This window comes from Impatiens glandulifera, chromosome 3 (assembly GCF_907164915.1).
Source record: "Impatiens glandulifera chromosome 3, dImpGla2.1, whole genome shotgun sequence".
Classification (NCBI taxonomy): Eukaryota; Viridiplantae; Streptophyta; class Magnoliopsida; order Ericales; family Balsaminaceae; genus Impatiens; species Impatiens glandulifera.
Genome location: NC_061864.1, coordinates 52,089,550 through 52,102,640, shown reverse-complemented (window position 1 = coordinate 52,102,640; position 13,091 = coordinate 52,089,550). Strand labels below are relative to the sequence as shown.

General features: G+C 37.4%; 1 protein-coding gene and 1 pseudogene across 1 annotated transcript; both read left to right on the top strand.

The window, feature by feature from the left end:
• The first annotated feature begins 267 nt into the window (after positions 1-267).
• On the top strand, positions 268-1,237 carry LOC124931096 (zinc finger protein hangover-like). The gene has a single exon (XM_047471486.1). The coding sequence runs from the start codon at positions 354-356 to the stop codon at positions 903-905; it is 552 nt and encodes a 183-aa protein (XP_047327442.1). The 5' UTR covers positions 268-353; the 3' UTR covers positions 906-1,237.
• Positions 1,238-2,478: 1,241 nt separating this feature from the next.
• LOC124930356 lies at positions 2,479-3,027 on the top strand (annotated as a pseudogene).
• Positions 3,028-13,091: the final 10,064 nt, after the last annotated feature.

The window sequence follows — 13,091 nt, the reverse complement described above, 5'->3', positions numbered from 1 at the left end:
TACTTACCCGAAATTAATTTTTACTCATTTCTATAAACTGAAAACGTAAGAAATAGAGAAAAGTTTTCAATAAGAAGAAAGTAAAAATAAATGTATTGGATATATTTTACGTCTTATTTGATGAAACCTCATTTCTATATTTAAATTAAATTATTATTATATATATTCATATAAGTAATGTTATTAAATAATAATTCCAAACAAGGCCTTAAAAGGACCTTACAAAGCGCATAAGTGGTGGAGAAAAAGAGAATCTCATTCTCATCTATCACAAAAGAAAGTTTGCGTTAGATGAACGCATAGACCGCTTCAGGTCAGGTTAGAGAGAGAGAGAAGAGAGAGGAAGAACGAAAATGGAAGAAGATTGGTTTGAAGAGACGGTTATTTTCTCCATCGTGAAAGACATAGTCCATGACGATGTTGATGATGATGATGGATCTTCCTCTTGGGAAATCATCGGCCAATCATCATCAGACGACGATGAATTTGATTGTTACTCTCTCGACGACGATGACGATTTATCACTCGCCTCTCATTTCTCCATCGGATCTTCATCTGGTAAGAAACCGATCATCGATGCACCTCTTGATACCTCTTGTGTAGATATTCCTTGTATTTTGGTGAAAGATTTGTCGTTCGGTTACGTGGAGGAGGTAATCGACGAAGAGGATGATGTTGAAGAAGAAGGAGATGAGGATGGATCTATGGATGAATCTGATGAATATGATTTAGATGATGAATTGGTACCTATGTGTGTTAGCGATCGATTTGAGAAACAGAGGATTAGGAAAATAGGAAAGAGGGCTTATCCAAGGATGAACAAGTCGAAGAAGATGCCTCATTACTACAATCGTCCTGGTTGCGTATACGGTAAGCATGGTTTGGGTTTGAAACACAGTATCTAGAAATAGAAATGATGGATAGATTTTATGTAAATAAGGCTATATACCGCCAGGAATTAGGGCTCGCTCTCTGTATAGTTTCTGTGGCGTCTAATTTGATGTTTTTTTTTCTTCTTCAATTCTCTAGAATTTCCTTCATCAATCGATCGATCAATCAATCAATCTAGGTCATAATAGATTTGATTTGATTTCATTTCTTTGACATTATCTTGATTTCAAGATTGTTCTTTGGTCTGAATCTGATCTTCTCATCTATATGCATGATGTAATAGTGTAATTTCAATTCAATTGGATCTTTCTTAATTTTCATATTATCTTTTCATTTGTTTATATGATGATTCTCCTTAGGTCTGAATCTGATCTTCTTATCTAATATATTTGTCCCACATTTGAATTATGATGATGATGATGATGATCAATACAAGCTCTCTTTAGCTGGTTTTTAAAATTGGAATTCACCTGTTTTTTTTTCTTCTTATGATAGTTGGGTTTTAATTTTCAATAATGACCCCCATTTAGAAATTTATGAAACTTAATATCATAAGTTTCATAAGCACAATTTTGGAACACGTTTTAAAGTTGGATGAGTATTGGGGACCATAAAAGGATTTTTTAATTTTATTTAATCACTTTTGTGGTAAGAATCAATGTTGTTATGATAGTTCTTTTTAATTAAAAAATTAATAATTATATATATATATATATATATATATATATATATATATATATATATATATATATATATATATATATATATAATATAACTTATCTTTTAGAACATTATCTCCTTTTAATTTTCTTAAAATGTTGAAAATTAAAGATAACATTTTATTTATTTAAAAAAAAACGATTAAACCTGTATGACAATATTCAAAGTTTCATTATTTAATACTTTTTAAATAGATTATGAGGACTTGTATTTTAAAATTTTACCAGCTTAAAAAGATAGTTCGTGAGAGACCGTTATGCCTTATGGTTAAATTTCAAGATATATACTTGAAAGAGGTTAGTTCTCGGATTCACTTGTTTAGTGATTTGCTTGCACTATGTAAGGATGAAGAAATCGGGGTCGCCAACAAAGTATGGCTATTTGACTTAGAGTTGGGAATAACCGTTTGATATCCAAAATAATACTAATTTTTTTCGTGGGATCTCTAAGATGAAAGCTATGAACAACCAATTAATTCAATCTTGGTTCATGGTGTTGTTAACCATCTTTACGAGTATTTTTAATTAAATAAAAGTATGTTTTAAGAGCAGGACATACCTAAATTAGACGACATCACTTTTGACTAGGGCTGCAAATGAGTCAAATCGCTCATGAGTTGCTCGCGAGCCGCTTGATCAAAGCTCGACTTGAACTTGAACTTGATTTTGACTGAGTTCGAGTCGAGCTCATATAATACCTGATCGATGACTTGTCGAACTTTTTCAAACATGATAATATAATATATTTTTTATTTATTTATTTTAATATTAAAATTTAAAATGTAAAACACATATTTTTCTCCACTCACTCTTCAAAGTGCATGTGACAGACCCATAATTCCCTAATACATAGTTATATCACACATACATGACTTTTCATCTTCAGTATTTCTCACTCATTACTAAAAGTTGCTTCATTTTTCTTTATATTATATCTCACTTACATTATTTCTCTCTCATTCACAAATTTATTTCATTTCTTTATATTATCTTTCATTTATTCACATGTCGCACACGAAACAGACCCCACTAGGAAGTCGACTAGAGACAAGGTGCCGAGGAAGTAACTGGCGACAAAGGTGGCTAGAAAATTTGCTTCAACTATGAGAGGTGTGAAGAAGCCTCAAATGTTTAGACCAATAACGGTTGTTTTGAGAGAGATCTGTAAGTACCAAAAGAGTATAGAGCTTTTGATTCGTAAACTCCCATTCCAAAGACTTCTTCATGAGATTGCACAAGATTTCAAAACAAATCTTAGAATTTAGAGCTTCGCCGTAGCTGCTCTCCAGGATGTAGTTGAGGCTTATCTAGTCGGTCTATTGGAGACACTAATCGTTGCGCCATCCACGCCAAACATGTGACTATTATACATAAAGACATTCATCTTGCGAGACGTATTCGCGGTGAGAGAACCTAAAAACTTTATAGGTATTTAATGATTCTATTAATAGTAATGTTTCTTGTCTATTATCAACTAGTTTCTTTCAATAGACTCCACTTAAAATGTCTATTGTGCATTAGTTAGATCAATATCTTTTATGTTGAGTTATGTAGCCTACACTTATAATAAACTTTACCATAGTTAATTAGAGTTTATTTGGTTTGTATTTGAGTTTGGGTTTGGGTTTGACCAAGAGTTATTTATGTTTTATTACATGAATGTTTAACATATAAATATGTTAATATTAAGAGTTTATATTGTTAAAACAAAATTCTAGAGAGATAAAGTGTGAGACAAAAACTCTGTATTTCTTTTTCTTCTTCATAGTGAAATTTGGTGACAGCTTATGTGGACGTATCTCATTTGAGTGAACCACTATAATTCTGTGTCTTTTTATGCTATTTTTTTTCTTGCATTTTTATAGATAATTTCAAGCAGGTCAAGTTTTGGGGATCAAAAACCTAACAACTTGTATTAGAGCTACTAGGCTAGATTGGAGCATTGGAAATGATGGCAAGCGAGAACATTATAGGACACGAGATTAGAAGATTTGATGGAAAAAATTATGCTTTCTAGAGGATGGAGATTGAGGATTATATCTATGGAAAGAAGCTTAATGTTACGTTGAGTGAGAAACCAGAGAAGATGGATGAAGCTGAATGAAACTCCTTGATAGACATGTTTTGGGAGTTGTCCGATTGACGCTAGCCAAGACGGTTGCTCATAATATAACAAATGATAAGACCACCATGGGTCTGATGAAAGCTCTTTCTGATTTTTTTTGGAAAACAACTTAGCGCTATTTCATTAAAAATCCCAAAAGTGGGAGAGGGTCAAAATCAAAGTTAGAAAATCTCCATCTTTGATTAAAGGATGACAAACAACGACCTTAGAGTATCTGATTGGAAACAACAAACAAATAAAGATTATAGTAAAAAACAACAAAAACATACAAGACCTACAGTTTTAAAATTTCGATTCTGTCGTGAACTTCCTCTTTCTGATATTTATGAGAAACTATAAGGTACATTTATTGAGGATATTCTTTTACTTAAGAATGGTTAATGATACTTCTATCACTACTCATTTAAACGAATTCAATATAATTGTGAATCAATTGCTATCTGTCGAGATTGATTTTGGGGACGAAGTTAGTGCCCTGATTTTGTTAGCATCTCTACCAAATAGCTGGAAACCTATGAAGGCAGCAATTAGCAACTCTGTTAGAAATTTTAAACTAAAAATTTATTATGTTAAAATATTTAAAGGTTATGCTCTGAATGTTGAAAACAAGGTCAAGGGTAATGTTAGATATTTTTTTTTGGGAAAAACGACTTAGCGTTATTTCATTAAAAATTCCCAAAAACGGGAAAAAAACCACGAGTTTAAGAGATCATTCTAGACAGGCCTAGAATGATTTTGAAGTCGTAACATTCTGAATAAAAGCTAAAAAGCTAAAAAGTAAATGAATTATTTGTTTACAATGCTTTCAATTCTAGTGAGTTTAAAAAACGGTAAATTTCAGTTCGTACAGATATTCCAGTTCTGCTCCATGCTTGGAAATTTTCTCCACGTTCCCGCGAGGGCGCTGCAATCTGATACAATATCTTTCCATAACTCGCCAATGCTCCTGCGGGTTCTGTCATATACCCTTGCATTCCGTTCTTGCCAAATGTTATACACCACTGCTCCAAAGCCACACTTGAACACGCTTGTTGCAAATCTATTTCCCTTGGCTTTGAGTAGTGCTGCTTCTTTGATTTCATTCCATTCGCTCGGGAAACTGGTCAGCTCCAGGCTTTTATAGAATCTGTCCCAAAGCTCCGAAGCAATACAGCAGCTCCTGAATAGGTGATCTATGATTTCTTCATTTCCTATGCATAGAAGACAGCTCGCGTCCGGGATGCTCATATACTTACTAATATGATCACGAGTGCTGAGTCTTTCCTAGAAGGCGAGCCATAGAATGAACTGGTGTCGAGGGATAATCTTCGTTGACCATATAAGAGGAGCCCATTCTACTTTCTGCGCCTTTTCCCGGATTACCTCCCATATTTTCTTCAATACCAGCTTCCCATTGTCCTCAGCTTTCCATTCATGAATATCCGGTCTGTCGTGTAGTTGTATGTTACTTATATGATCAAGTATCCTCTTTCCTTCTGGAATTCTTCTCAAGAGCAAGTTCCAATTCCCGTCTTTGATGTCTCTGATTTTCGCTTTTGTGCAATCCCTTCTGATACGAGTATTTTGAAACTCCTCCTTGTCGATTAAGGCTGGTTTTCAAACCAAGGGTCATGCCAGAATAGAGTGCCTTTCCCGTCCCCTAGTCGGATGTCATAAAGATCTGCAATATCGCTTCTTAGTTTAAGAATCTTTTTTAGAGACCAGCTCATACCTTCGTGAATTTTGCAGATCCAGATGCTGGTTTCGTGTTTCATAAACCTCGTATGCACCCATTTGATCCATAGTGACTCCTGATTGCGCTCCAAAGCCCACAGATGCTTGAAGGTTAGAGCCTTGTTCCACTCGATACAGTTCTTTAAGTCGATGCCTCCTTCGTCCTTCAGTTTGCAGAGAGCGGTCCATTTGACTTTCTTTCCTCCTCTTTCACTACTACCCCAGATAAAGTTTCTCATCAGCGTGTCGAGTTCCTTCATTACCTTATCCGGAATGACCATTTGCTGCGCCCAATAGCCAACTATGCCCATAACCACGGTTTTGATAAGCTCGATCCTCCCTGCATAAGAAAGTTTTTTTGCTGCCCAACCAGATATCGTGTTTTTTACCTTTTCAATCAGCGGCTTGTAGTGTGACATCTCGATCTGCTTCGCAGTTAACGGAATTCCTAAGTACCCTATGGGAAAGCTGCCTTCCTTGATTCCCATGATGTTGAAGATGTCCTGCTTTGTTTCATCCTTCACGCCTCCATAAAATGCCACACTTTTGCTTTCATTAATAGTTAAACCTGTTACCTCAGAAAAGAACGATAGTGCAACCCCAATAGTTTTAATGGAATCAACGTCTGCGTGCGCTAGAATGAACAAATCGTCAGCAAAGCATAAATGTGTTACCTCCTCTACCTCACAGAATGGGTGAAAGATGTATGGACGATTCTTTCGGAACATCGCGAAGATGCTCTCAAAGATCGCCATGATAGCTACGAAAAGGTAAGAAGAGAGGGGGTCCCCTTGCCTTACCCCGTTTTCACCCTTGAAATAGTCTCTGTGGACTCCATTGACGCTAACAACAAAGCAAGATGATGAAACGCATTGCATAATCCAATCGATAAAAATCATAGGAAAAGAAGAAACAACCAGAAAGTCTCGAATGGCTTCCCATCTAACAGAGTCGAAAGCTTTCTTGATATCTATTTTGAAAGCCACTCTCGGGGATATTTTCTTTTTCCCGTAGCCTTTTAATAGGCTCTGCATGAGAAGAATATTATGAGAGATTGTCCTACCGGGGATGAATGCAGATTGATTAATATTTATTATTTTTCCTATTACATTTTTAAAACGTTTAGAAATGATTTTTGAAATTATTTTATAAATCACATTGCAACAGGAAATTGGTCTGAAATCTTGTACTTTCTCAGGTACCGCAGTTTTGGGGATCAAGGTTAGGACCGCTGTATTCCATTGCTTTAACATCTTCCTAGTTTTGAAAAACTACAGAACCCCATCAGTAACATCTTTACCCACAACCGACCAATTATCTTTGAAGAACTGTGCATTAAACCCATCAGGACCCGGGCTTTTATTCCCATCAATACTAAACAGAGCTTCTTTAACCTCAACCTTCGTGACCACCCTTATCAACTCGCGACTATCTTCTGCAGAGATTTTCCTATCAATAATTTGATACAAGGTATTCAGGTGACTTTGATGCTGCTTTCTTGTACCCATAAGTTGTTTATAGAAATCAATAGCCAGATCTTGGACACCCTTTTGACCCTGAACATATTCACCATCATCATTCTTCAACCTATACACATTGTTTCTCATATTTCTAGCCTTGCATTTTCTGTAGAAGAAAGCTGTGTTTTTGTCACCCAACGAAAGCCAGCCTGTCTTGATTTCCGTCTAACAAAATTCTCTTCAAGCAGACTTAGTTTCCCGAAGTTTTCAAGCGCATATCTTTCTGTTTCATTGAGTTGTTCATCACTATCATCCCTTAATAACTTTTTCTGAACCTCTTCCAGTTCTTCTCTAGCAGCCAGAACTCTATTGGAGATATTGCTGAACTTCTTCTTGTCAAATCTTTGGAGATGATTCTTTAGGAGCTTAAGCTTCTCAGAAACCCTGTACATGTTGGAACCTCTAACATCTCTTGACCATACGCTTTCGAGAATACCCTTAAATTTATCATTATCCATCCAAAAATTGAAAAATTTAAAGGGCCTTTTGAACATTTCTTCCTTTTCCCAAAATAATTTAATCGGGCAGTGATCAGATATACCCGGATTCAAAACATGAAGTTGACTTCTCGGAAATTGGTTAATCCAACTCTCATTTACCAGACATCTGTCAATTCTACTTTTTCTAATTTGTTCATTCCCTCTCGTAGAAGACCAAGTGAAGAAGTTCCCAGAATTGGTAGGCTCGATACAACCCATATCTCTGATGTAGTCATTAAAGTCAATCATATCCCGAGTAATTTCAGATTCTGGGCTACGATCAGATTCGTTTCTGGTTACGTTGTAATCACCGAGGACAGCCCAAGATTTATCAATACCGATCCAGTTTCTAAGACAATTCCAGAGGAGTCTTCTGTCAGTGCTTGAGTTGCTACCATAGACAATAGCAAGATTACACACGATTCTTGTGATTCTGTCTTTGACCTCCACCAGGATTGCTTGATCATTTGAAAAGAGAGTCATCACCTCAACAACTTTGTTATCCCAAATAACCCAGATTCTGCCCGTTTTGTCATTTGAGTTGTGAATGATTTCCCAGCTACTATCAATACACAGTTTGCTAACCTTCTCAACGTTCCGACTTTTGACTTTTGTCTCAAGAATATCCATAATAGTGATCTTCTGATTCTCAATGATCCTCCTGATTTCTTTACATTTTAGAGGGTCATTGAGTCCCCTTATGTTCCATGTCACTATATTCATGAATGAATATAAGTGTTGGGTTCCTGACTTTCCAGACTGTCCTGAACTTCTTCATCAGAGAAATCATAAGCATCACTTGCCTCACTATCCTCAATGGCTATAGTTTGATTACATGGAATACTATTGCCATTGAGTGAGAGTTGCCTCATGTAGATCTCATCTTCTCCCGTGATAGATTTAGTAGCTTCTAGATCAAGGATCTTTCTGCTTTGTCTTCGATTTTCATCTTGTTCTGTTTTAGTAGGTCTTTTCTGACTTTGAACCTCTTCACTACTGGATTCATGTTTGTTATCGGTTTTAATTCGCCCTACTTCAGAACTAAGGCTCACTGCCTTATTCAAGACCAAATTGTCTTCTTCTGCACTTGATCTTTTGATTTCACAAAACCCAAGATTTCCTAGTCCATTCTCAAGAGCTTCTTTATTACTTATTCCAAGATTCTCCTGTTCATCATCTCGAAAGGTGGCTCTGAGCCCAAGGATCAGGTCATTTCGAATTTTGATGACATTATTTTTTCGGTTCCTACTTGCATTTCTAGAACTGTGAAGAGTAGACTCACGACCTATTGGAGTGCCTTCAGATCCAATTTTGCTTGTTTCATATGGGCCAAGTATTCCCCGTCCCATAGATCTTTGAATTTCAGAAACTTTAGAACTAGGACATGTAGTTACATCAAGACCAGTTCTTTGATTAGTATTGGGATCGGTGGAGTTAGGACCAACAATAGTATCATCCACAATAATAGGACTTGTGCCAGTATCAGGACCAATATAGTCAGGATCAGCAATGGTTGCACATTTTTCATCAGGACCTATAATAGCAAGTCCAGTAGCTTGAGTAGTTTCATGATCAACAAGTCCAAGACCAGGCTTAATATGGTCAATATGGCTAGGAACAGTAGCTTTATGAGAAGTTCTAGGATCGGTGTGTCTATGTCCAGCTTTATCAGGACCGATACCCTGACCAGGACTGATATTTTGAACAGGACCTATTCTTAAGAAAACAGAATCCTTAGGACCGGTGCCCTGAACATGACCAATATGATCAACGTTAGTAGGGCCAGCTTGTACCCTTACCCACTTCATTCTTTTTCCTATCTTCTTCCTTACCCTTATCTGTTCTTGCTTTTGGTTGCCCATCTTATCATCCTCAGTGCGTTCATTGCTGTTAAGTTCAGACCTGTTCACATTTCTCTCAACCTGAGCCTGGTTAGAGTCATTGATATCGCTTACTTGAGTGTTGTTATTGGCCTTTGATTTTAGATTATTATTGACTGGACATTTATTCGTAGCGTGTGTGAAAGTGCTACACCATATGCATCGATTTGGTTTACATTCGTATTGTACTCCAATGTCAAATAAATTTCCCAGTCTATCTTTAAGTTCAAGCTTGATTGGAAGAGAGCTACTTGGATGGATTTCGACACTAACTCTGGCCACAGATGCACGCTCGTAGCCATCCATTGCTGGGTCAAACATAAGTGGTTTGCCTATAATGCTTGAAATATAGGAAAGACCCATCGGGTTGCACATGTGTGGTGGAACATTCTTGAGATTCACCCAGATTTGTTCAAGTTCAGGCGGTCTATGATTAGTATTAAGTTCCTCGCTCCACTTGTACAACTTGAATCTTTTTCCACTGATAAAAGTATATTCGCTCTCTATGATCGACTTTATTTCACTTCCATTCCTGAAGGATAGAAAGTAGAATCCGTGATCATTGATTGTGATCCTCTCTAGACCAGAGGATTCCCACTGACCCATCAACGTTCTTTTAACCTCGGCAAATGGTGCCTTCATGTTGCCCATAAAATGACCAACTATGACAAACTCCCATGCCTTGACACATTTTTCTTCAATTTCTGGTGGGAGCTCAAACCGGTGCGGATGATCAAGTGTAATTACCTTTGGGAATAAAGTGTCTATCTGGAATTTTCCCTTTTCTGGATCGCTCATGGCATTTTCATTCCACACCTTTCCTTCTTGCCAGGTTTTGTTTGGGTTGCTCATGATTGTGTACACCTTTGTTTTATTACATTTCGAAATTTCCTTCATGGAGTCAACCGTCCACTTGATCACTTCATCATATTGGTCTTTGTTGAAGAGATTCCAATTCTTTAGATAGTGACGGTTGAACTGAGCATTCAACTGATCATTTCTTTCTTGGGGCATCGTAATCTCTTGTTTATTAATTTGGAAAAATAACTTCTTCATCCGGTTTCTCAGTCCTGCCAAATTTGCTATTTCGTTTTTCATCATTGACCACGTTGGACCAGCAATAGGATCCTTGTTATCAGCCTGAGTATTTTCTTTGCCAGGAATTGCAACAGTAGGAGGAGCTGAGGAGATGACTGTTTCAGGGATGCTATCTTTCCTGACTTGTTTGTTCTTTTCGGCCCATCTAACCCTTATATTTCCCACAAAACCGTTGCCTTCAATTGTTCCGATCTTCTTTAGAATATCCCCTTTAGTGTTCTTCTCTTGTGTATCAGTTTTCCTCTTTTGAATGCTATCAATTGGAATTTTAGGATCCAGATTAACGAGTGGAGAAAATGCACCCAGGTTCAATATCTCAGGGTTAGCCTCGGGTATCACAGTTTCCTTGGGATTTACTTCAGCATTCTTCTTAGAACTTGAGTTATTTGCCTTCATGTTTTTCCTTTCTTTGATTTTCGATCCATTTTTACCCTTCTTAGCTATTTTAGAATTATTCGATCCGGTTTCTTGATCGATCTTTTCAATTTCAGCACTTGTTTTGGAAGAATTATGCCTCTTTGCTTTTGGTTTGATCTTTGTTGCCGATATCTTCTTCATGGACTTATGATATTCGAGGTCGCATATTATTGTTTCATCATAGTCAGTGCTATCGTCTGATTCCAAATCAACATCTATGCTTTGGTTCTTTTGATTCGACCGGTGGCTCATAGCTTTGTTAGTAGATTTATTATCTTGGCGATTAGGACCGGTAGAAGGTGGATATGTGATGTCAGGACCGGCATTTAAAGAGATAGGACCGACATTGGAAGAGCTAGGACTGACATTAGAAGATCTAGGACCAACATTTGAAGAGCTATGACTGACGTTTGAAGAGCTAGGACCGGCATTTGAAGAGCTAGGACCGGCATTTGAAGAGATATGACCAATGCCATGAGTAGTTTTAGTGTGTCCAGGACCGGCGTGTTCAGGATCAATGACTTGAATATTCACGTTATCAACCCTTGTTAGACCCAACTTTTTTGCAACCAAATTATCGTTTTCAGACTCAGCCAAGCGAAAACCGTTGGCTAACCCCATATTAGACCCGGCCAAGCGAAAACCGTTGGCTAACCCCTCATTAGACCCGGCCAAGCGAAAACCGTTGGCTAATTCTTCTAGTTTCATACATTCTTCACCTCTTATACCCTGACTTATATTCTGACCCAACTTATTTGTAGCTTCCATGAGATCCATACCCAGACCCAGATTGTCATTCATGATGTCATCAATCAACGAATCAATATAATTTCCAGCTAAGCTTTCACCATTGGCTATACCAATCAAGTTCAGTTCATCATCCTTTAGATATGTATTATTAGGCTTTTCTAATTGAGCTGAATTTATTTCATGAATAGCTCTAACTCAGATCCAATTTTTTCAGTGTTTCCAGATTCTGTTAGACTATGTCCTTTAACAGTTTCAGCCAGATGTGCATGCTGTTTAGAAGATCCTGCAATTTTAGCCTCAGTTTCAGAATCCTGGGCGCATTTAGTGTCTTCTGTCCAACCTTTTTCAAGCCTAGTACATAGTTTGGATATCTGACTTTCCATTTGATCCTTAGCAGGACAGGTAGACTTAGCATTCTGATCATTAATGGAACCCGAAACTTTTAGATTTGCAAGATTTCTCATTGTAGAACAAGACTCTGAAATTATATCCTTCTTTGGACCTAATGGACTCTGAGCAGCTGATATCTCCAACCCTGTAGAGGCATTTTCAAAATGATCTATTTTGCCCAGTTTAGCATCCTCTCTAGCAGGACCGGTAAAAATTGTTTTCTGATCTTTCTCTGCACCTGAATTACCCAAACTGTCATGTTTTCCTGCTTCTGAAACTGACCACGACCTTGTAATATTCTTTGAAACTATTAATTCTCGATCAACAGTCTTATTCAGCTCTGTCATACTTACCTCAATAGGAACACCAGTACCAACTTCAATAGGATCATTCAAAACAGACATAAATCTCAGCATAACGTTTTCACCCGATTCAGAAACAGACCCCAATTTTGAGTTTTCAATAGGACCCAATAAACCTGTACAATTTATGTCATTTTCCTGCATTACCTTAGAGCCTTTTTTGACAGATTATCTCCAACATTGGGACTGAATTTTCAGCACAAGCGACCCGATTGTCATCAATTTCAACAAGACAAGATTTCAAATCCAATTTCCCAACAGAATGACCGGTCAGGTCTAGGGTACCAACCAGCGACTCTAACGGTCCATTCTGTGCAGCATGTCCAGTAACAACAGAATTTTCTGGAATTAAAGTCCTATCATTTCTATATGCAGTACTGTCTTTTCCTATCAATTCAATCCTATCATTTCTATTATGAACACGCATATTGTTACAGTATGAATCCCCAATAAAACTATTCTCATGTAATTCATCAGTATGTGGAAAAGAACTCATACCCGATGCTGTATTTGGCATAGAATCAATAGGCGCATCTTCTTCGTTGTTTAGGACTTCATCCATGATTTCTGGCTTCTGCTTCCTGGGATTGTTAAGAGACCTGCGAGTTCGTCTATCAGACCTAGCCTTGCTGCTTGTCGACGTCCCCTTCAGCACCTTCTTAGGATCATCAGGGCGGACTTGAAGGACGCCCCTTGCCCGAGTAACTACACTGGACAGGCGCGTACCAGTCATTGGAAAGATCAAGC